The sequence below is a fragment of the Eschrichtius robustus genome, chromosome X (genome assembly GCF_028021215.1).
Source record: "Eschrichtius robustus isolate mEscRob2 chromosome X, mEscRob2.pri, whole genome shotgun sequence".
Lineage (NCBI taxonomy): Eukaryota > Metazoa > Chordata > Mammalia > Artiodactyla > Eschrichtiidae > Eschrichtius > Eschrichtius robustus.
In genome coordinates, this window is record NC_090845.1 from 75,559,241 (window position 1) to 75,585,147 (window position 25,907).

Below are 25,907 nucleotides of genomic sequence, written 5' to 3' on the forward strand. Positions count from 1 at the left end.
TATGTTGTGGAAGAATGCTTGGCCATGTCAACACAATGACAGCCAGGTGTTTCTGGGTCCTAGAAATTTAAAGAGTGTAGTTTTAATATGGAAATAACAATACAAAAATATTTTATTATACTTGGTTATTAAAAATGTAATTGACTGGTATGTTTCAAAAATGGCAAAGGTCTTGAGTTATCACACTGCATTTTATGAGGCAAAGTAACGTAAACTTTGAAAAATAATCTTGCAAGATACCTTGTGTCCTTTGAAGATTCAAGAATAAGAGCCAGGTTCTCACGGTACCTATTTACTGTGCCTTGTAACTCATATAGCAAATGTTCATGTTGTTGGTTGTTTCAGGTAGCTCCAACTAATTACACATTCTGATAGCTAATAGAGACATAGTTATCAATATATATATATATTTCAAAACATGTAGGAACATATACATACAATTGAATATTATTATCATAGTCGGCATAATTTAGACTTTCTTCTTTTGTCTATATTTCTCCAGAGTTTTAGAATTAGTCTCTTTAAAGTTTTAGATTTAAAAGAATTAGCATTCACATTTATTAAAATATTATACAAATGGAGGCCTCTGAGATGTGACCATACATTTATTCATATGTTTACATCAATACACCTATGGTTAACTTCATGTGCTCCTTAAATTGCAAATAAGACTAATTCTGTTGCAAAATTTTTCACATAATTATGTTTAATATAGCACATTGCTTTTCCTTCTAAAACAGATTCTTGACATATACTTCTTCAGTAAGCATAAGCTGATGATAAAGAATGGCACCATCAGACAGTGAAAGAGTAAAACAAACACAGAACTATTGGCAGTTCCAGTGTTTGAGTGAACCATCTCTTTCCCCACTTCTTATGTTTGTTGTCATGTCTTGGCAGGAAGGTCAGGCAGAATGTGATTGTGGAGAGAATGCAAAATAGTCCTACTACTAGAAAACCATGCACAATTACTAGTGTTGGGCAAGTAAAGTAGACCTTTTTCTTCCTCCTGGCAGTGTCTCTCACAATACCCATTGGTTATTCTGCAGTCATTCACTGGGCACCACCAACTACCCACTACTATGTCAGGCACCAAGGAATGCAAAAAAGTTAAGAATAATACATAGTTTCTTCAAGTAAGGAGGTTACAGCCTAGATAGGGGAGACATGATTAACATATAAAATTAATATATGACAAGTCAATAAATGGTTATCTTGGAAGTAATTATTCTATGTAGACTCATTGAAAGTTAATGGTGGATTGAACCTCATATATATTTTTTTTAAATTTATTTATTATTTTTATTTATTTTATGGCTGTGTTGGGTCTTCGCTTCTGTGCGACGGCCCTCTCCAGTCGCGGCAAGCTGGGGCCACCCTTCATCGGGGTGCGTGGGCCTCTCACCGTCGCGGCTTCTCCCGTTGCGGAGCACAGGCTCCAGACGCGCACGCCCAGCGGTCGTGGCTCAGGGGCCCAGCCGCTCCGCGGCACGTGGGATCCTCCCAGACCAAGGCTCGAACCTGCGTCCCCTGCATCGGCAGGCAGACTCTCAACCACTGCGCCACCAGGGAAGCCTGAACCTCATATTTTTAAGGACAATATTTTTAGAGCAGTTTTAGGTTTATAATAAAAGTTGAGAGGAAGGTATAGAGATTTCCCATATACCCCCTACATCCACAAATGCATAGTCTCCCCTATTATCAATATCACTCAGCAGAATGGTACATTTGTTACTAAGGATGAACCTACGTTGACCCAACATTATAATCCGAAGTCTATAGTATACCTTAGAGTTCATTCTTGGTGTCGTGCATTCTGTGGGTTTGGACAAATGTATAATGACATATGCATCATTATGATGTTACACAGTATTTTCAGTGCCTTAAAAATACCGTGCTCTCCCTATTTGTCCCCGGCCCCCGCCTCCCACCCTGGCTCCATCCCTGACAACCACTGACATTTTTATTGTTTCAGTAATTTTGCCTTTTTCAGAATGTCATATAGTTGGAATCATACAGTATGTAGCCTTTAAGACTGGCTTCTTTCACTTAGTGATATGCATTTAAGGTTCCTCCATGTCTTTTCATGACTTGCTGACTCATTTGTTTTTAGCGCTAAATAATATTCCATTGCCTGGATGTACCACATTTTATTTATCCATTTACCTATTGAAGGACGTCATGGCTGCTTCCATGAACCTCATTTTTAAGACAAGAATATTGATTCTGAGAGAGTGTAAAGTGACTCAGATAGGCATATAACTAGCTATAGATAAGTCCAGATTTACTATCCAGACCTTATGATTCCTCATGCAGTATTTTTTACATCATAATTTGGGCCAGGCAAGCACTCTCCTTGCAATTTTCTCAGGTCTTTCCTGATGTTATATATTACACCTTTATTATCATAAATATGCAGATTATCTTAAAATGCAGGGGTTTTTGACCAATCAATGTTTCAAGATGTTTTGCTGGATATTTTGGTTTTTATTTAAGTAGTATATAAATATTTAGGATGCAAATGTCATAATGTTGAATACAAATAACAAAGAATCATTTTAGTAGCTCTATGGGCAGCAGACCATGGCAGTGTTTGAGAACTACTATCTAGAAGAGTGGAGAATCCATTGCACAGTTGATTCTCTGGCACTTATGGCAGATACAAGGGAAAACCAGAAGTCTTAAACTATATCATCCTAAACATCTTCCAATTACCTGAAATGCATATTTCAAAAATACATTTAGTACACTGAATTTCCTTTTCAATCTGGAATGTATCTGAAGGCAAATGATTTTTGTTATAAATTTGAACTTGGCTAGGTTTGTTTCTCTTTCTCTCCTATTAATTCTGTAAATGCTAATCTTTCTCATTTCTATTAATTGGTGATACCTGCTGCAGAGCAATACCAAATCATCTAAATGTAGGCCTCACTTCAGTTGATTACTGTTATTATTGATTTGCTAATCAAAATTAAATTGAGTTAATGGATCACTATTTTTTTTTTCAGCTTTCTTCTAAGAATGTGACTTTTTTCTGTGGCTGTCTGTTTCTATAAATTAAAGTTATAGTTCAGATGTTATACATTTTATTGTATAATATATATTTTTATTGGCACCATAGAGTCAAGCACATTTCAAAATAGAAATTAATTTTGGTTAACATGCTTGAACTGAAACTTAAATACTTTCTTTGAGCAACTACGGGAGAAGGATAGCCACAAATTTGGTAGTAAGCCAGAATTAATAATCTTTTTCTTCTTTTATATCCTTGTTATCAGTTTTGATTTATAAGAGATCACTGACTTGACCAAATATGTTTTATTTTGCTCTGATAAAATACACATAGCAATTGAGGTATCTTCTCTTCATATCTATCTGTGATTCAACAAAGAGTGCAAACTGTGCATGCCAATATAGCAGATTTCTAGTGCCCACATCATTTGATGGCTTTGCTGATGTCTAGCTAAATACAGCTGCTATCTATTGTTTTGAGAACTTCACATACCTGTGTTTTGACAACATTTCCCTCATAGCCATAGAGCTGAACTGAGTAGCTTTTAATTTTGTATCTATCCCTGAATGGTGATACCTAAGAATCACTGTAATATTTGCTATTTGCTCTTCATTTAGGTAGCCTGTAACCACTTGCATGTGGCTTCTCTGCTCTTTCATTCTTATATTCTTATATCCATATGGCTTTCCCCTTAGTTGCATTCTAAATCTTTTTCGAGTCCAAGTGTTTTTCCCAATAACAGAGTTCAGAGCATAAGCGTCTCCTGAAACGGAACCTGAAATTGAACCTCTGAAAAGACTTACATTTATCCAGCTAATTTATATGGAATTTCAAAACTGTTTCCACTAGATTCAATGTGGTATATATCACATTAATATTTCATACCACCGGATGTTTCATTATTCATGTTTTAGTGCATCATACTTGACCCAAAGTAGCTTTGAATGCAAATAACAAACAAGCCAACATGCAGTACTTGGCTGGTAGAGTGAAATAATGTGGGAGATCTAAACTGCTTTTCATTTTTGGAGGGATATTATTAATGCAACACTTCGTTAATTTAATTAAATGCTATTTTTAAAATATAAAACCATGTTGCAATGAACTGACCCACCATTTCATTTAATTGTAAACCTCAAGATTTGATTACTCATAGTTCTCCTTTAGTTAATTTACTTATTCACAGTTTTGACAGAAAAGCTTTCAAACTAATATGAAGAGATAGGCACAGTATAACAAATTAGGAAACTATAAAATTGCCTTAATTTTTGTTCAATCACTGCTGCAAATACAAATTCACTTTTTCCCCTTGTAAATTTTTCTACGAACCATGGATTTTTTTCCCCACTGCACTTCTAGGTTGAGGACTATAGATCACATAAAGTTATAAGTCTAATGCTTGTTTACTAGTGAGAAAGGAGTGCAAGAAAAAATTTGCTTTAGAGCATGCATGGATAACATCAATACAAAACCAGAAGTATGACAAAACTATACAGTACAAAGTAAATCTAGTCAGAATTATTGCTTCATAAAGGACTGTAAAGACCACTTAGTCCAACCCCTTCATTTTTCATATTGAGTAATCTGAAGCCTTGAGAAGTTATATGACATGATTTCTCCCTTGTTCTAGTCAGTGACTTAAAATGCCTCTCTTCAAACCCATTTAGAGAGTTTTAAAGAAATTAAAATCAAGATTAAGAAGGTGGGATTTAGTGGACAAAGCACTAAGGGTACATGTCAGGAGACATGAGTTCTCATCCTAGCTCTACTGTCTGTGTTGTATTAAGTCCCTCACTTTTCCTCTCTAGGATTCAGTTTTTCATTTGTAAAATGGAGGGGTTGGTTTAGATATTCATTAAAGTTCTTGTTACTCTTAAGAACTATTTTCACCACTCTAAGTCTGAATTTGGAGCTTGTATACTTACCAACAATAATAATAATCAATCACATACACACACAAGTGTGCACATGTGCATACACATGAAATTATGATATGTTGGACACTTTCATATTGTTATGTTGAATTTTAGATTAGGAAGTGAATGTAAATGATCATAAAGGCTGTACATTATGACTTGGTCAATAATTATAGTGACTATACATGAGCCAATTATGAAAGTAAGTGAACAAAAATGAAAGGTGCTGAGGTTACAGAAGTAAATGTGCAAGTATCAGAAAATGCAAAAGGTGAATATTTTCCCAGTAACACTGAGTCTCTGCCTTGACAAATTATTTTCAATCAGTTAAATATATGTAATTTGAACAAAATGTAAAAGTTACCATTTTCAAACTCAGTCACTGAAAAAGACAACTTTTATGCTTCTAGATGTTTATATAGATATTTACCTATAATTATAGCATTTTCATTTTTAAAGGCATGTTTCATTTTCATTAAACTTACCATTTTCTACTTGTCTAATGCGAGCTGAAATTCTGGTTCCCAAGTAAAATTTAACTCAGCAGCTCCTAAATCAGCTTGTTCTTTTTATGTGTTATTCCAGGGCTGCATTTTGAGAACTTGGTGCCAGGAGCTAATTTGCTGTTTTAAATCCATCATTGTTACACTGAGCCACATCCTGAGGTTAAGAATTTAACTGAACAGTTGAATAAAAGGATAAATTGCTAATAAAATATGAAATAAACCATAACATCTTTTCCATTGCTTTCCATGTGTTTGATTATGGTTTTCCCCAAAGACAGTTACTCAGATGCTGTACTGAAGACTCAACAAATAGGATTTAAGATTTCATAAGTTTAAAGTCAATGCAATATGGACCATGAGGCAATACAAAACATGAGTTAGAGGATAGGCCTCTAAACTTCAAATCAAATGTAAGGAGATATAAAAATACAAGTAATAATATGAGACTGTATGTGATAAGGGAATCATATCCCTTTAGAGATTTTCATTAATTCATGTTTGAACTACTACAGTACTTAAACAAATACATCTAGATCCCATCAGGAAACTTGAGTTTTGGTCCATATTTTCCCCTAAATAACTTATCTATGACATGTCATTGTGAGACTATTTCCTCATCTTCAAAATAAAGAGATTGAACTAGATGGCTCCTAAATATCTTTGTAGTGCTATTATATTATGATTCTTTACCACCTTAATGTTACTTTCTGAATTTGCTCACTGATTTTTTCTTCACTGATATCATACAGATAGCATTTGCTTGTAAGAATGCATAGACATTGGAACTTACCACCTTTTTTATGAATTAAAAATATGAAGGGACTCTTGCTCATTAATTCTTAGTGTCATTGTGTGAGACACATTTTACCTGGAATTTCTTGTCTATATTTTGTCAACTTTTATTTTTCACAGCATAAGAATCCATACATTGTTCACAAAAATCCACTATTTATACTACCAATAATGGAACAACTAGTAATTCAATAATTATTAGAGTCAAGATCCAGTTCTGAATTGCTAGTCAGGGGAGCTGATATAAATTTTGGAAACTTTTCCTGATACATTTTCATTTTGGGAGCACTCAAACCTAGCAGTCCTAAGCAGGATCCCTTTGTTTAAATCATTGCCATCATATTTTCTGCCCAGAGTTACCCTAGGATTTTGGACAGGCCAATTTGAGCGATTGTAATTCAGTAATGCTAAATATGGCAAGAAAATCTCTGGGACTATCTAGAAAATATACAAATGTATACCATCATTTCAGAGATTAAAGCAATTTTCTTTCAGATACTTTCTTTGCCATGATTCATAGACAAGCTAATGTGGTGGAAAGTTTGCTTCATTTTGTGTTTTCCATGTGTTGTAAAAAGTGCAGAGTGGCAAAACAGAACCTCAGTGATTCCACCAAACATAGACAGTTAGATGTTCTAGGCTGTACTTACTTCCCCTTACACCTTTGATAAGGATTCACCCTGCCCCTTAGAATCAGATTTTGCTAATAATAGTAGTTATATTTTATTTTTTTTAAATTGGGGTATAGTTGCTTTACAGTGTTGTGCTAGCTTCTGCTACACAGCGAAGTGAACCAGCCATATGTATACACATATCCCCTCCTTTTTGGATTTCCTTCCCATTTAGGTCACCACAGAGCACTGAGTAGAGTTTCCCATGCTATACAACGGGTCCTTATTAGTTATCTATTTTATACCTAGTGCTGTATATATGTCAATCCCAATCTCCCAATTCACCCCACCCCCCCCTTACCCCCCTGGGCCACATGTTTGTTCTCTACATCTATGTCTCTATTTCTGCTTTGCAAGTAGTTTCATCTGTACCATTTTCATCTATACCACTCATCTGTACCATTCCACATATGTGTTTATATATGATATTTGTTTTTCTCCTTCTGACTTACTTCACTCTGTATGACAGTCTCTAGGTCCATCCACCTCACTACAAATGACCCAATTTCGCTCCTTTTTATGGCTGAGTAATATTCCACTGCATATATATGTACCACATCTTCTTTATCCATTCATCTGTTGGTGGACATTTAGGTTGCTTCCATGTTCTGGGTATTGTAAATAGTGCTGCAGTGAACATTGGGGTGCATGTGTCTTTTTGAATTATGGTTTTCTCAGGGTATATCCCAGTAATGGGATTGCTGGGTCATATGGTAGTTCTATTTTTAGTTTTTTAAGGAACCTCCACTCTTTTGCAACAACCAATACATGCCCTCTTTTCTTTGATTTGCATTTGCAAGGGAGAATGATTTCACTGAATTCTAAAATGCTGTTTTAAATCTGCCAGATTTTTTTTTTTTTCTTTTTGGTGCATGGTACCAGTGCACTAGTAGATGGTTAGGGATTTCAATACTATTTAAAAATAATTTAGTTGAATTCACTAGACGTCTTGAAGGGCATTGGTGGAGTACAGATTGATCTATTTTTAGTACCTATTTCCTGATATATTTCTATGGTTTTGCTGGATATAGACTTCCTAGGAGGAAGAATTTCAAACTTAAGCACTCATATTTTATCTTTGGGTTTTTTATTCCTAACTCTTTGTACCATTATATAGAGTTTTAAAAATTGCCTTATATTAATACAAAAGAATGTAATTATACTACAAGGGCTGGCACACTTTCAGAGGTGGCCTGCCATGTTTTCATTTATTTGGTCCCTCAGTATATAAGAAGGAGGCCAGTAAAAGGGTATAAAGACTACTTTGTGTTTCCTCCCCTTAATTCTTCTTTCTAAGGTAACTCTCATAAAGAAGGTAGCCCATTCTTTAGCAGAAGTGCCAGCAAGGATATTCACTAGAAAGTCGTTCCTTCTAGCATTTCAGAGTGCTTCCTCCGACAATGTTGTTTTAGATGGATTTTAGTGCATGGTGAGCTCTGTCTAAAACAACTATCCAGAGCTCTTAATAGACACCAGAACACATTAGCACGAGTTTTGGAATTTCTCAGACAATTTTCACATTATGCTGTTTGTTTTCTCTGTGCTGTTTTCAATTGGGAATCAGACCCATATTTAATGCTTTTTCAGGTTTTCAAACTGTCCATTGTAAGAAGAAGTTATTACAGGAGTTGAAAATTAGTTTGTTAAAGGATATTATTCATAAATTAGACTTGGGGTTTACTTTTGGCTTGTCCTGTGCAGCATAGGCCTGGTAAAGAAATGTATCCAGTCTTCAGTTACATTAAGAAATGGTCCCTGTTTTAAAAGGAATGGTTCTGGTTTTAGGTATAACAGCTGCAGCAATGGCTGAGGCGATGAAGCTGCAGAAGATGAAGCTTATGGCTATGAACACTCTTCAGGGAAATGGAAGCCAAAATGGGACCGAATCAGAGCCTGATGATTTTAATTCTAATACAGGTGAGTGTCTTCAGGAATCCAAAGCAGGTGACTCTCATTGCTTTATTCTGGGAAGGGAGAGAGGAGGGCTGAGGGGAAAGGAGAGAATAATATGTGTACTTTGATTATCAGCAGTTAGTACAAAAGGGGGCTTAACCCTACCTCTAACTTGTACATTGAAATTAGAAAACTATTATGGGTCAGGATCCCATTTCAGGAAACATTGATTTATCTCCATTGTTTTGTTGTGGTGGGGTTAAATTCTAATTTTTATAGTGCTAACTATTGCACGTTTTGATTGCTAAAAGCTCCCTCCTTCAGTTTCACCTCAGGCTTCTTCATTTTTCTCTAAATAATTTGCCACTGAAATGCAGTTCTGAGAATCCACCTTTGCTTCAAGCTGGAGTACCACCTCCTTAGATAAGTGAGGGTGCTGGGAGGCTTGAGATATTATTGGCAGGGGCTAAAGAAAAGATGTAGAACAAGAAGAAGCAAAGAAAAAAAGATGGAAAAATGGGAGACAAGAGAAAGATGCCTGTGGAGTGGAACGTCCCCTCCTTTCTTAGTAACTTGTTTTTTTTTCCCTTGACCCTGTGATAACTATACCTTAACTTGATCATAAGATCACCCCTGAGATCTCTTTTGGAAGTAGGTGGGATTATAACTATCAACATACATGAATGGATAAATAAATAAATAAAGTGTAATTTTAGTGGGGAATAATAAGGGGCAACCTAGGATGGTCTTAGGAGCCACAGGCTTCCAGTCTGCGTTTGCAGTTAAATTCAATATAATGTGATAGGCAAATAAGTAGCAGCTTTTTCTCTCTTCTTTTTGGCTTCTAGCATTTCAAGCATGGTAAGTCTTTATTTTGGAGGGAAAAGGAAAGAGGAATTAAAGAGGGACATTATTGAGTCAAATCAGTATGATAAACTCATTTAAAGCTGAAGTGTTCATGGTGAATTATAGAGTGAGAATGGTCTCCAACCAGTGCTCACAGTGGGGAATAAATGGAAGCATGCTCAGTTTTACATTGTGTAAGTTTGAGGTGTACAAAGTATTGATTTGATACACTTATACATTACAATATGATTATCACAACCGTGTTAACTAACACCTCTATCGTGTCATAATTATCATTTCTTTTGTGTAGTGAGAAATTTTAAGATTGTTATCTCTTAGCAAATTTCAAGTATTTAATGGAGTATCATTAACGCTAATTACAATGTTGTACATTACATCCCCCAAATTTATTCATCTTCTATCTCCCATGTTAACTCATGTATTTCTTACCAAATTTTTGGAAAAGAGGGAATTTTTAATATTCCAATTTTTGCAGATTGGGAAACAGAGGAACAGAATGTTTTGGCTTTGCCCATAATCACAAAGCTAGTAAGTGGCAGAGCTAAGTTTCAATCCCATATATGGTTAAGTCCAAAATGTTTATTCTTTTCACATTCTTCCTCCACTTCAATGTTGTTTTGCAACAGGAATTTTTTTTTTAAATTTATGTTCATTTTTGGCTGTGTTGTGTCTTCGTTGCTATGCACGGGCTTTCTCTAGTTGTGGTGAGCGGGGGCTACTCTTCGTTGCGGTGTGCAGGCTTCTCATTGCGGTGTCTTCTCTTGTTGTGCAGCACGGGCTCTAGGCATGCAGGCTTCAGTAGTTGTGGCACGCCAGCTCAGTAGTTGTGGCTCGGGGGCTCTAGAGCGCAGGCTCAGTAGTTGTGGCACATGGACTTAGTTGTTCCACGGCAGGTGGGATCTTCCCGGACCAGGGCTTGAACCCATGTCCCCTGCATTAGCAGGAGGATTCTTAACCACTGGGCCACCAGGGAAGCCCAGGAATTGTATTTTATTTAACCTCTGGAATAAAGTTGTTTTTATGATGAGGATACAGTAATAAACTTATGATCAATTTCTTAGTCTTAACGCCTCTTTTAACTGATACTGGCTTTATAATTTTTTGGTGTCTTGGAAGTGACCAACATTTTACAGGAAGCCATTGAAAATAAAAATAATTTTTTGTACCAATAAAAATTAGTAGGATCTCAAGGAATAATTTCTGTCATGTTTTTCTCAGGTATACCAGTTTCTGAAAAAGACTTTCTATAAAACTTCTATGTTGTTCATTTATAACAAGACAACAAAAAATATTTTGAGAGCTATACTGGTTACCTAATTTCTAACTTAGTAAATAGTTAATTTTCCTGGTTAACTGTAAGCTGACTTAACTCCAGGTATCCATCTTTGTGAAAAAAGAAAGTATTAGGTTTCCATCTATGTATGTTATACTTGATGTTATAGAAATGGAATTAGAGTAGTCACTGTGCTTGACTTTAAATGTAAATGAATTAAACTCATCAATTAAAATGCACTGAATGGATAAAAAATAAATAAGATCCAACAATATGGTTAGGTTGAAAGTGAAGTGATGGAAAAAGATGTACCATGCAAATGGTAACCGAAATAAAGTAAAAGTGGCTATAGTTATATCAGAAAAAATGGACTTTAAGTCTTAAACTATTTGTAGAAACAAAGAAGGTCATTATATAATTATAAAAGGGTCAATTCAATAGGAAGATATAACATTTATAAATATATGTGTACCCAGTAGAAGAACACTTAAATGTATAAAGAAAACATTGACAGATCTGAAGGCAGAAATTGACAGCAATACAATAATAGTAGGGGAATTCAATATCCCACTTACAATAATGGATACAACATCCAGACAGAAAAGCAATAAAGAAAAATCTTACTTTAACAACACTATAAACCAGATGGATATAACAGAAACTTACAGAACTTTCTACCTAACAGCAGAAGAATACACATTCTTTTCAAGCACACATAAAACATTTTTCTGGATAGATCCCATGATAGGTCACAAACCAAGTCTTGACAAATTTATGAAGATTAAAATTATACCAAGTATCTTTTCCAACCACAGTGAAATGAAACTAGAAATCAATGACAGCAAGAAAATGGGAAAATTTATAAATATGTGGAAAATAAGCAATACTCTCTTGAGCAACCATTGAGGAAAGTCAAGAGAGGAAATCAAAAGAACATTTAAAAAGTATCTGGAGACAAATAAAAATGAAAATAAAACATACTAAAACTATGGAATGCAGCAAAAGTAGTACTAAGCGGGAAGTTTATATTTAAAAAATACAAAGTATCAAATAAACAATCTAATTTTACACCTCAAGGAACTAGAAAAAGAACAAACCAAGCCAGAAGTTAGCAGAAGGAAATAATAAATAAATTATAATAAATAAATAAATACTAAATAAATAAATAATAAATCAAGTGGAGAATTAGAAAACAATAGAAAAAAAATCAACACAACTAAGGTTGGTTTTTTTTGAAAAGATAAAATCAACAAAACCTTAATTAGACAAAGATAAAAGAGAGAAGACTTAGATAAATAAAATCAAGAATAAAAGAGCAGGCATTTAAATGGTACCTCAGTAACATAAAGGATCACACAGGACTAATAAGCACAACTATACATGAACAGACTGGATAACCTAGAGGAAATTGATAAATTCCTAGAAATATACAACCTACCAAAACTCAATCAAGAGGAAATAGAAACATGGATAAATCAATTACTAGTAACGAAGTTGAATCAGTAATCAAAAACCTCCCAACCAAAAAAACAAAAACAAAAACAAAAAACAAAAAAGCCACCACCACCACCAACAACAACACAGCTCCAGATGGTTTCTCTGGTGAATTTTACCAACGTCTAAAAAATTAACTCCAATCTTTTTCAAACTCTTCCAAAAATTGAATGGGAGGCAATACTCCCAAACTCATTTTACAAGCTTAGCATTACACTGATAATAATTCCAGATAAAGATGCTACAAAAAAAAATTAAAGGCCAATATTACTGATGAGTATAGAGGCATAAATTCTCAATAAAATACTAGCAAACCAATTTTAACAGCACATTAAAAGGATCATACACCATGACCAAGAGGGATTTATCCCTGGGATGCAATGTTGGTTTAACATATGCAAATAATCAGTGTGATACAAAAAAATTAAATGAAAGAATAAAACCACATGATTATATTAATGGGCACAGAAAAAGCATTTGACAAAGTTCAACATCCATTTATGATTAAAACAACGAAAAGGTGTAAAAGAAAATTAACTCACAGCTTATAGACCATATATGAAAAGCCCACAGCTAACATCATAATCAATGGAGAAAAACATAAAGCTTTCCCTCTATGTTCTGGTACAAAACAAGGATGCCCACTCTCAACACCTGCTCAACATATTACTGGAAGTCCTAGCCAGAGCAATTAGGTAAGTAAAAAGAAGAAAAAGTACCCAAATCTGAAAGGAAGAAGTAAAGTTATTTCTATTTGCAGATGGCATGATCATATATGTAGAAAACTCAACAACAATAAAACAATTAGAACTAAAAAATGAATTCAGTAAAGATGCAGTATACAAAATCAATATACAATATGTTAAGATGGCAGAGTAGGAGGACACTGAGCTCACTTGCCCTCACAAGCACATCAAAAATACAACTACATGTGGAGCAGCTCTTTCTGAATATGAGCTGGAGACTGGCAGAATGGCTTTTCTGCAACCAAGGCTGTAAAGAAAGACCCATGCAGAGTCTGGCAGGAAGGGAGGATAAGTGATCTGGTTGGGTCCCACATCCCTAGCTGCGGACCCAGAAAAGGAGGAGGATATCATGGGCTCTGGGATCCTCTCTGGGGAGTGAAGGGTACGAGCCACCTATTAGGCACCCCAGCCATGGGGTCTGACAAGGAAGATGAGCTCCCTTAGCTTGTTTGAAAACCAGTGAGGCTTACTGGAGATCTATAAGAAACCAAGACTGCTCTTGAAGAGCCCATGCACAAGCTTGCTTACTCCTGGTCACAGTGTGATGACAACAGATTGCAAAGTGCCTGGGGCTCTGGCTGGCTTGCCAGGACAACCCCAGTATGCCCCAGCCTGCACCAGGCTCTTACTCCAGTCTCTCTTGCCATTGCCAATGAGAGAGTGCACACTTGGAAGGAATAAAGCTGGCTTGGACCCTGGCCCTGTCTCTGACAAGGGTGGAAGCAGCCATTGCTAGCAAGTGTGTCCTTGCCCCTTTTGTGGGGAGCAAAATTGGTTGCAGGGTGGAGACTGCCATTCCCAGTGGACTGAAACCAGCTCAGTAGTGTGGCACCAAAACCTCTGGTTCCAACCCAGTCTCTAACTAAGGTGCACATGGTGAGGAAAAAGTTAAGCCAGCACAGAAGTGCAGCACCAAGCCCTCAGGCCCCAGTCATGACCCCAATCTAGAAAGAGACTAACATCAAAACCTGGAGACAAAAAATCTACCTCGGGGCTCATGCTACAAGCCCCTTGATCCCTGCCCCAGCCCCAGCCCTTAAAGTGGTAATGACCACTGAGCCTAGGAAAAGCCCTGGCTCACACTTGGCTCTGGCTCTAGCCTCTCCAAATCCAGTCTTACCAACCAAGGTGGTGGCTGGACATCCAAGGGGAAGACACAGCTTGTGCCCACTTCAGATCCAGCTCTCTGACCAAAGCCACAGGGCACACACAGACTGCATAGGGGTGCTTCCACACAAGGACATGCCTTCAAGATCAGGATAGGTACTGTTTCACATAATTTCATAGAGACACAGAAAGTTAAACAAAATAAGACATAGGAATATGTTTCAAATGAAAGAAAAAGAAAAAAACCTGAAAAACTCTAATGAAACAGAGATAATTTACCTGATAAAGAGTTCAAAGCAATAGTAATAAGAATACTAACTGAACTTGAGACAAGAATAGATGAACACAGTGAGAATTTTAACAAAGAACTAGAAAATATATATAAAAAAATAACCAGTCAGAGCTGAAGAATACAATAACTGAAATAAAAAATACACTAGAAGGAAGTAATAGCAGATTAGGTGATACAGAAGAAGACATAAGTGATCTGGAAGATAGAATAATAGAAATCACCCAATCAGAAGGGCAAAAAGAAAAACAAATTTTAAAATATAAGGATCGTTTCAGGGACCTTTGGGGCAACATCAAGAGTACTAATATTCACATTATAGGGGTTCCAGAAGGAAAAGAGAGAGTGAAAGGTGTTGGAAATATATTTCATTAAATTATGGCTGAAAATTTCCCACATCTGAAGAAAGAAACAGATAGCCAGCTACAGGAAGCACAGAGTTCTCAAACAAGATGACCCCAAAGAGACCCACAGCAAGAAATATCATAATTAAAATGGCAGAAGTTAGATAAAGAGAGAATATTAAAGGCAGCAAGAGAAAAACAGAGTCACATACAAGGGAACTCCTATAAGTCTATCAACTGATTTTTCAGCAGAAACTTTGCAGGCCAAAAGGGAGTGACATAATATAGTTAAAGTGCTGAAAAGGAAAAAAATTCAACCTAGGACACTCTATCCAGGAAGATTATCATTCAGAATTGAAGGAAACCTAAAGAACTTCTCCAACAACCAAAAACTAAAAGAGCTAATCAATACTAAACCAACCTTATAAGAAGTATTAAAGGGTCTTCTTTAGGAGAAAACGTAAAGGCTACAGTGTGAAACAAGAGATTACAGGAAAGGAAAAATCCCACAGGTTAAGGCAAATATATAGTGAAGGCTGTGAATCAACAACTTAAATAAGCTAGTGCAAAGGTTAAAAGACAAAAATTGTAAAATTGATTAACAGTTAAGGGATAGGCATGAATATGTAAAATATGACATAAAAAACACAAAAGTGGATGGGGGAGTAAAAAATATAGCTCTTCTAGAATGTGTTTGAACAGAAATATCAGATTAAACAAGTAAATATAGTTAGAGGTCAATGTATATGACCTCCATGGTAACCACAAATCGAAAGCCTACAGTAGATACACAAAAACTACAGAGAAAGGAACACAAGCATCACACTAAAGGAAATCATCAAACTACAAAGGAAGAGACTAAAAGAAGAAGAAAAGAACAGAGAAGAACTACAAAAATGACCAGAAAACAAGTAAAAAAAAATGGCAATAACTACATGCCTATCAGTAGTCACTTTATATGTCAATAGACTAATTGCTCCAATCAAAAGACAGAGGGTGGCTGATTGGATAAAAAAACCAAGATCCATCTATATGCTGCCTAAAACAGACTCATTTCAGAGGTAAAGACATGCACAAACTGAAAGTGAGGGGATGGAAAAAGATATTCCATGCAAATGGAAATGAAAAGAAAGCTGGGGTAGCAATATGCATATCAGACAAAGTAGACTTTAAAACATAGTCTATAGCAAAAGACAAAGAATTGCATTAGTAATGATACATATATCAATACAAGAAGAGGATATAACATTCATAAACATATATGTACCTAATATAGGAACACCTAAATATACAAAGGAAATATTAACAGAAATAAAGGGAGAAATTGACAATAATACAATAATAGTCGGGGACTTTAACACCCCACTGGTATCAATGGACAAATCATCCTGACAGAAAATCAGTAAGTCAACAGTGACCTTAAATGAAACATTTGACCAGTTGGACTTAAGAGATTTCTTTGGGACATTCCATCCAAAACCAGCAGTATACATATTCTTTTAAAGAGCTCATGAAACATTCTCCAGAATAGATCACATGCCAGGTCATAAAACAAGTCTCAACAAATGTAAAAGCATAGAAATTATATCAAGCATCTTTTCTGACAACAACAGTATGAAATATAAATCAATTAGAGGGAGAAAAATGGGGAAAACACAAACAAGTGGAGTCTAAACAATATGCTACTAAAAAAACCAATGTGCCAATGAAGAAATCAAAGAGGAAGTCAGAATATACCTTGAGACAAATGAAAATGAAAGCATAGCTTTCTGAAATCTATAGGGTGTGCAAAAGCAGTTGTAAGAGGAAAGTTTATAGTAATATAGGCCTACTTAAGGAAACAAAATCTCAAAAAAAAACCGAGCTCAACTACCACCTAAAAGCATTAGAAAAAGAAAAACAAAGCCCAAATTCAACAGAGTGAAGGAAATAATAAAGATCAGAGAGGAAATAAATAAAATAGAGACCAAGAAAACAACAGAAAAGGGGAAGTTTTTTGAAATGATAAAATTGATAAGTGTTTAGACTCATTAAGAAAAAACAATTGAGAGAACACTAATAAATAAAATAGAACATGAAGGAGGAGAAATAGCACAGAGATACAGACAATCAGAAGATGATACTATGAGAAATTACATGCCAACAAACTGGACAATTTAGAAGAAACAATAAATTCCTAGAAACATAAAAACTTCCAAGCCTGAATGAGGAAGAAATTGAAAATCTAAACAGACAATTACTAGTATTGAAATTGAATCCATAATCAAAAAACTTCCAACAAACAAAAGTCCAAGACTGGACAGATTCACAGGGGAATTCTACAGATCATATAAAGAAGGGTTAATACCTATCCTCAAACTATTCCAAAAAATGAAGAGAAGGGAACACTCCCAAATTCATTCTATGAGACCACCATTACCCTGATACCAAATCAGAAATAGACACTATAAAAAAAAAGAGAGAGAGAATTACAGACCAATATTTCAGACTACTGTAGATGCAAAAACTCTTAACAATATACTAGCAAACTGAATTCCACCATATATTAAGAGCATCATACACCGTGATAAAATGGGATTTATTCCAGAGATGCAAGCATGGTACAATATCCACAGATCAATCAATGTGATACACCACATTAACAAAACGAAGGCTAAAAGTCATATGATCATCTCACCAGATGCAGAAAAGCACTTGACAATATTCAACATCCATTCATGATTAAAACTCTCAATAAAGTTGGTATAGAGGGGACATATCTCAACATATTAAAGGCCATTAATGAAAAACTCATAGCTAACATCATACTTAATTGTGAAAAGCTGAAAGCTTTTCATCTAAAATCAGGAAAAATAGGAGGATGACCAGTATCATCACCACTTCTATTTAACATAGTAGTATAAGTCCTAGCCACAGCAATCAGGCAAAAAAAAAAAAAAAAAAAAAAAAAAAAAGAAAGAAAATTCATCCAAATTAGAAGGATGGAAGTAAAACTGTCACTATTTGCAGATGACATGATACTTTACACAGAATACCCTAAAGTCTATGCCAAAAAACTAGTAGAACTAATAATTGAATTCATTAAAGTTGCAGGATACATAATATACAGAAAGTTGTTACTTTTCTATGCACTAGCAATGAACTATCAGAAAGAGAAAGCAAGAAAACAATCCAGTTTAAAATTGCATCAAAAAATAACAAAATACCCAGGAATAAACTTGACCAAAGAGGTGAAAGACCTATACTCTGAAAACTATAGTACATTGATGAAGAAATTTGAAAATGCTACAAAGAAATAGAAGGATAGCTTATTCTCTTGTATTAGAAGAATTAATATTGTTAAAATGCTCATACTACCCAAAGCAATCTACAGATTTAATGCAATCCCTATCAAAATACCCATGACATTTTTCACAGAACTAGAACAAATAATCTTAAAATTTATATGGAACCACAAAAGACTCCTAATTGCCAAAGCAATCTTGAGAAAAATAGCAAAGCTGGAGATATCACATTCTCTGACTTCAGACAATACTACACGGCTACAGTAATCCAAAAAGCATGGTTCTGGCACCAAAAACAGACACATAGATCAATGGGATAGAATAGAGAGCTCAGAAATAAATCCACACACCTATAATCAATTTATCTATGACAGAGGAGGCAAAAATGTACAATGGAGAAAGGACTATCTCTTCAGTAAATGGTGCTGAGAAAACTGGACAGCTACTTGTAAAATTATGAGATTAGAACATTTCCTCACACTATATATATTAAAAAAAACCAATTTATTAAAAATCAAAATGTAAGACCTGAAACCATAAAACTCCTAGAAAAGAACATAGTCAAAACACACTTTGAAATAAATTATAGGAATATTATTTTGAATCTGTTTCTAAGGCAAAAGAAATGAAAGCAAAAATAAACAAATGTGACTTAAACTTAAAAACCTCTGCACTGAAAAGGAAACCATTGACAAAATGAAAAGACGACCTACTGAATGGGTGAAAATATCTGCAAATGTTATGATTAATAAGGGGTTAATAACCAATATATATAAACAGCTCATATAAATCAATAACAACAACAACAATAAAAAAAAAACCCAATCAAAAAATGGGCCGAAGACCTGAATAGATATTTTTCCAAAGAAGACACACAGATGGCCATCAGGCACATTAAAAGATGCTCAACATCACTAATTGTCAGAGAAATGCAAATCAAAACTACAGTGAGATATTACCTCACATCTGTTAGAATGGCTATCATGAAAAAGAACACAAGTAACAAATGTTGGTGGGGATGCAGAGAAAATGGAACCCTTGAACACTGTTGGTGGGAATGTAAATTGTGAGTAACCTAAAAATAAATCTACCATATGATCCAGCAATTCCACTCCTGGGTATATATCTGAAGATAACAAAAACACTCATTCAAAAAGATACATGCACCCCAATGTTCATAGTAGCATCATTTACAATAACCAATATATGGAAGCAACCTAAGTGTCCATCAACAGATAAATGGATAAAGAAGATGTGGGATACATATACAAGGAATATTACTCAGCCTTTATAAAAAGAATGAATTTCTGTTATATGCAACAACATGCTTGGGCCTAGAAAATATTATGCTTAGTGAAATAAGTCAGACAGAGAAAGACAAATACTATATGATATCACTTACATGTGGAATCTAAAAAATACAGAAAACTAGTGAATATAACAAAAAAGAAAGAGACTCACAGATATAGAGAACAAACTAGTGGTTACCAGTGGGGAATGGGAAAAGGAGAGGGGCAAGATAGGGTTATAGGATTAAGAGATACAAATTACTATGTATAAAATAGATAAGATACAATGTGTGTAATGTACAGCACAGGGAATATAGTCAGTATTTTATAATTACTTTAAATGAAGTATAATCTATAAAATTATTGAATCACTAAGCTGTATGTCTGAAACCAATATAATATTGTAAATCAACTATAATTCAGTATAAAAAGGAAAAAAATTGATATACAAAAATTAGTTGTGTTTCTATACACACACAATAAAGTATCCAAAAATCAATTAAAGAAACAATCTTTTACAATAGCAACAAAAAGAATAAGGACTTCCCTGGCGGTTAAGTGGTTAAGACTCTGAGCTTCCACTACAGGGGGCACAGGTTCAATCCCTGGTCAGGGAACTAAGATCCCTCATGCCATGCGGTGCGGTCAAAAAAAAAAATTAAATACTTAGGAATAAATTTATTGATTAGGGTAAAAGACTTGTACACTGAAAATTTCAATATAGTGAAAGAAATTAAAGTCACAGATAAGTGGGAAAATACCCCATGTTCATGGATTAGAAGAATTAGTATTGTTTAAATGTTCATACTAACCAGTGTGATCAGCAAATTCAATTGCAATCCTTATGAAAATTCCAATGTCATTTTTCATGGACATAGAACAAACAATCCTAAAATTTTTATGGGACCACAAAATGCCCTGAATAGCCAAAGTGGTCTTGAGAAAGAAGAAGAAATCTGGAGACACCACACTGCCTGATTTCAAAATATACTGCCAAGCTATAATTATCAAAACAGTACAGTAATGGCATAAAACACACACATATACCAAGGAAAAGAATGGAAAGCCCAGAAATAAATCCATGCCTTTAGAGTCAACTGATCTGTGACACAGATGCCAAGAACACACAAATGGGGAACAAATAGTGTCTTTAATAGATGGTGTTGGGAGAAGAAGATATCCACATGAAATTAATAAAATTGAATCCTTACCTTGCACCATATACAAAAATCAACTTCAGATGGATAAACGCTGAAATGTAAGACCTTTAAAAGTAAAACTACTAGAAGAAAACATAGGAAAAAGTGCTTCTTGATGTTGATTTGGGAGATGATTTTTTGAGTATGACACCAAGAACAAAAGCAAGAAAAGCAAAAATAGACAAATGGGATTTCATAAACCTAAAAATCTTCTGCACAGCAAAAGACACAATCAACAGAGTGAAAAGCCAATCTATGAAGTGGGAGGAAATATTTTCAAACTATATATCTGAGGAGGGGGCTGAAATCCAAAATATATAAGGACCTCAAACAATTCAATAGCCATAACACCCCCCCATAATGGGAAATGGATCTGAATAAGCACTTCTCTAATAAAGAAATACAAATGACCAACAGGTATTTAAAATTGTGCTCTACTTCAGTAATCATTATGGAAATGCAAATCAAAACCACAAAATATTACCTCACATCTGTTAGAATTGCTACTCTTAGAAAGACAAAAAGATAATATGTATTGGCAAGAATGTGGAAAGAAGAGAACCCTTGTACACTGCTGGTTGGAATGTAAATTTGTACAACCATTATAGAGAATAGCATGGAGGTTTTTCAAAAAATTAAAAATAGAACTTGTTTATGATCTAGCAATCCCATTTCTGGGTATATTTTTAAAGGCAGTGAAATCAGAATCTCAAAATGATATCTGCACTCCCATATTCATTGCAGCATTATTTGCAATAGTCAAGATATGGAAACAACTAAAATGTCTCTCCAAAGATGAATGGATAAAGAATTTTGTATATATATACAAAATGCAATATTATTCAGCCTTTTAAAAAAACACAAATCCCTCCATTTGCAAAAACATGGATGAACCTGTAAGACATGCTAAGTGAAAGAAGCCAGATGCAGAAAGACAAATACTACAGGATCTCATTCATGTGTTGGATTATAAAGTAGTCTAACTCATGGAAGAAGAGAGTAGAGTGGTGGTTACCAGGGGCTGGAGGTGGGGGAAATGGGGAGATCTTGGTCAAGGTGTACGAAGTTTCAGTTTTACAAGATGAAAAAATTTGGAGATCTAATGTACAACTATGTGACTACAGTTAACAATTCTAAATTGTACACTTGAAATTTGCTAGGTATTCTCACCACAAAAAATGAAAAAAATAAATAAAATCCTAACTATACAAGGTGATGGATATGTTAATTTACTTGATTATAGTGATTATTTCACAATGTATATGTATATCAAATCAAGTGTATATCTTAAATATATACAATTTTTATTTGTCAATTATACTTCATTAAATGGAAAAAAGTTTGGATAAATGAAATCTGTGTTCATTGGAAAATAATAAGCTACAGTTTCAAAGTGATCATTTACAAATGGAAATTCATATCAAGAATGTTAGATATGAGAATTTTTGATAATCCATGTACTAGTATACCTTTGATGCCCTTTGGGTATCCTGTTACAGGATTTAAACTGGTTGTATTCTTTAACTTGTTTGAAGTAAAAGACTGGGCTTGATTTCTCTTTTTGAAAAATTTCCATGATTATAACCTTTGATTTATTTTAGTGTCTTCCAAGAAAGCAAAGAAGCAGGTAGACAGTGAAAAGGAAGACATCAGTTAACAGCATTTAAGTCTGATTACTGTTAATGGACATGGTCTTTCTGAATGTTTTGGTTCAAGCATTAATGGGAAATCAGATATTCAAACCAAAAAAAAAAAACCGTTTGGAGAAACACAAAGGCTTTATTTACAAGATAGGTACTAGATCCAATCAGGCAAAGAAAAATCAGTCAATGCAGTTATAATATTCAATTAAATTGTGAGGTGTCATATGAGGAAAAAAACATATTGAATGTTTTATATAATTTGTGTGTTCACCTAGAGTCTGCACATTAAATTATGATCTAATTTGATTATGAATTCCAGTGGTATGATTGAAGTGACTAGCAAATGGTAGATATTCCTAAATGTCCAGTATGTGAATGAAATAAGCCATGTAGCTAGTGACCATTAATTGCCACTCCATAAGGGATTATAGTAACTCTTGAATAGATTTTTTAACTAAATTCAATTTTCATCCACAATGTACAATATTCCAAAAATGAAAAAAAGGCAATACATTGACACTGTGAGGAGAAAAGACAAAGATTACTGACTTTCAAATGCTTATGGTGTAGAAGAAACATTTAAGTGAATCAATGAATAAATGACCATACTCTGAGAAGATATGTGATAAAAGAAATGAGAGGAACAAAGAACTGTGAGAATATAGAGGAAGAAGAAAATTCTGCTGAATAAGAGAATCAGGAAGGAATTCAAGCTTAGGATGTGACATTTGAACTCGTCTTTGAAGGATGTCAAATTGAAAATGAGAAAAATGGATAGATTTAAATTATGTGTTAAGGAGACTGTATGAGTGATTCCCCAGGGCAGTCGTTTTCAAATAGTGGTTCTCAGAGCCCTTGGCTTATCTCTAAGAGTTGGGTAAGAGTTGACTATTTGCTTGAGGAAATATTATGTTTGATAACCAGAAAGTTTTAATTAATTGCATTCTTAGGTTAACTATAAAGCACCTGTTGTTTACATTTTTATTGGCAAGTATTTCTAAAATTAAATTTTAGAGATCTAAGTGACTTGAAATAAAGTACAATCCCCTCATACTACAGATGATGCTTGGAGGATGAGAAATTGGCTTATTTGTGGTCACACAGATAGGTAATGAAAGAGCTGGCAGTGATCTTTCTGCTATAACATTATGCTTCTGATATTTGAACTGATTTTCCAGTAGAGTCTAAGGTATATAATAAAACTTATTTCCTTTATATTGAGTCTTAATCAATCAATAAGCCTGGAGATGGAGATGCAGCTGATAAAGGAGACTGTCCCTAATTGAGACTGACCGAAGTTCTATTTACATGGTCAGCCCTAAGGTTGACCATGACCTCAGGATCTACTGTGGGCATTACTATTTTGACTCTATTTCTGACAGGTTTTCTTTCTTGGTATTATCTTCTTTCTCCTAAATTAAGTGTGGTGTAGAACAGAAGTGTTTATAGTTCTGAAACTGGGTCCAATTAATTAAGCCTTAAAATATGTTAAACCCACAAATATCCCAAATGATGAAAAATGATTTAGAATTTTCTATCATTTTAAAAAATATAGCTCAGTGACTTATATCTCAGCTCTTAAATCAATCTGAGTGAATGTTTTAATTTTTCCCTCATGGGCAACATTTGTTTTTATAAGGCAAAATTGTAAATAGAAATGAATAATCTCTCTTAATCCCATTTATCTGTGGCCGTGTGAGCATTTTACCTTAGAGGAAGATGTTTAGCTCCTATAAGCCATTTTCACAACCATCTATATAACCAGAAAACTCAAGAAAAGAGGAGAATTCTTTTCATTTCAGAAGGAACATGCTCTATTTTAAACATCATATTGTGGCAGGATTGCCATTCAATTTCATCCTTGTTACTAGTTGCTAAATCCCCGAAAATAAAGTATGACAGCTGTAAAAATATATCAAATATTCAATGAAAATTTTGTATTGGTGTTAATATGTTTACAGTTTTGTCATTTAAAAAATAATTATATTTTAGTTTGCACATTTCTCATAACTTCTTATTCCAATCCCCATTACATGCTTGACTCTTGTCATTTAACTTTTGTTTATGATAAATTTTATCAGAATAAGGAGTGAAACATCACCTTTTCCATACTTAACAGGAAAATGTGCAGAATGTAACATTTTCCCCCTGGGTATGGGATCAACCATTGCCTATTTTGTTCTTCAGATAACCAACAAGTGTAGTCACAGAGCACGTGCTCCATGACCCAAGGTAATTTTCAAATCTATTGACATATCCTGAAATAGGCAGGACAGGAAGCCTGTATTTAGTTGAGATGTTTGAATGTGAGTAAACAGGAATTTTCCTTCTGTGAATTCTTATATCACCTTCTATTTGGTTAAAATTGATATTCTTGGATGATTCTGTAAGAATAGAGCCAAAAAAATATGAAGTTATATTTCATAACACTAGACTTTAAAAGGAAAAGCAAACATAGATGTTAGAGGATCCTTAGGCAAGAACAACATTTTCTCTTTTGAAGACCTATAGTTTCTTTGATTCGAGGTTTTGTTTAATAGCTTCTATAATGGCTGCACCATGACTCTGCATCAAGATTTCAGCATGAATAACAACCTGTTCGTGTTTCATTTAGCTCCAAATGAGAAATTGTCTTTTATTGTTTTAGGAAATTAGTCTGTGTACTATTGCTCCTGGAGCTTTATAATTAATCACACTAAAGGTTATGGCTGTGGAGAGTTTGTGGGAAATAGATGCTTGAATGATTATAATTGTAGCTGTCAAATCAGAAATATAGTTATACAGCAGCAGGTCCTTTTTTTTTTTTTTTTTTACTATAACAAAGATTTCAAGAGTTACCCATTTACTTGTAGAAAAAAATGGAGTATTTTTAAACTGCATTGCTTATTTCAGGAAGAACTTTGCACAGTGACTTCCTCTGGAGAATCCAAGATGATTTTCATGTAAATCTTTATCTTCTGAGCAGATGTTAAGTATTTTACCTTTAGAAAATATAGTTTATAGTGGAAAGAATCAAAGTATATGTGGTTGATTAATTTACAAAGTAGAATTAGAAAATCCCAAAGGTTACCTTTTTTTCTTTATTTTATCCAAACACCTCATTGGATATGGAGCAAGATGTTTCTAGATAATCAGGTGAGGCATGCTTGTTTTCATTAGATCCTGACACTAAGAACTGTTTTTAGATGGCTTTTCTCATAGAACTGTAAACTTTTAGCACACTATCCATCTTTCTTCCATGCCTATGGCCCCTTGAAAAGGATGTAAACAAGGAGAACTCGTTGTATTTTTAAAGACCCTTCTAAAAATTTATTCCAGGAATAAGCAACTCTCACTATTGGAGAATTATGATGTCTACTCTTAATAATTCATGTAGTGGATTAAGAACTTGTTTTGTCAATGTTACTAAGGCAGTTTGTATAAAAATACCTCCAAGTTAATCCTAACCATTTCATCTTCTTTACAGTGAATAATTTGAAATGATGTGATATTTCCTTATAGATCTTGTTTGCCAACCTATAATCATTCTGTTTTTTTTTTTTTCCTTAATCTTCCACCTTCCTCCTGCCCCCATATAGAAT

General features: G+C 34.4%; 1 protein-coding gene across 1 annotated transcript in view; it reads left to right on the forward strand.

The window, feature by feature from the left end:
* DACH2 (dachshund family transcription factor 2) overlaps positions 1-25,907 on the forward strand; it is a 596,924-nt gene that overhangs the window by 365,400 nt on the left and 205,617 nt on the right. Inside the window, exon 4 of the mRNA XM_068532639.1 lies at positions 8,684-8,815. Coding sequence (XP_068388740.1) covers positions 8,684-8,815 — 132 coding nt within the window. The remainder of the gene's footprint in view (positions 1-8,683; positions 8,816-25,907) is intronic.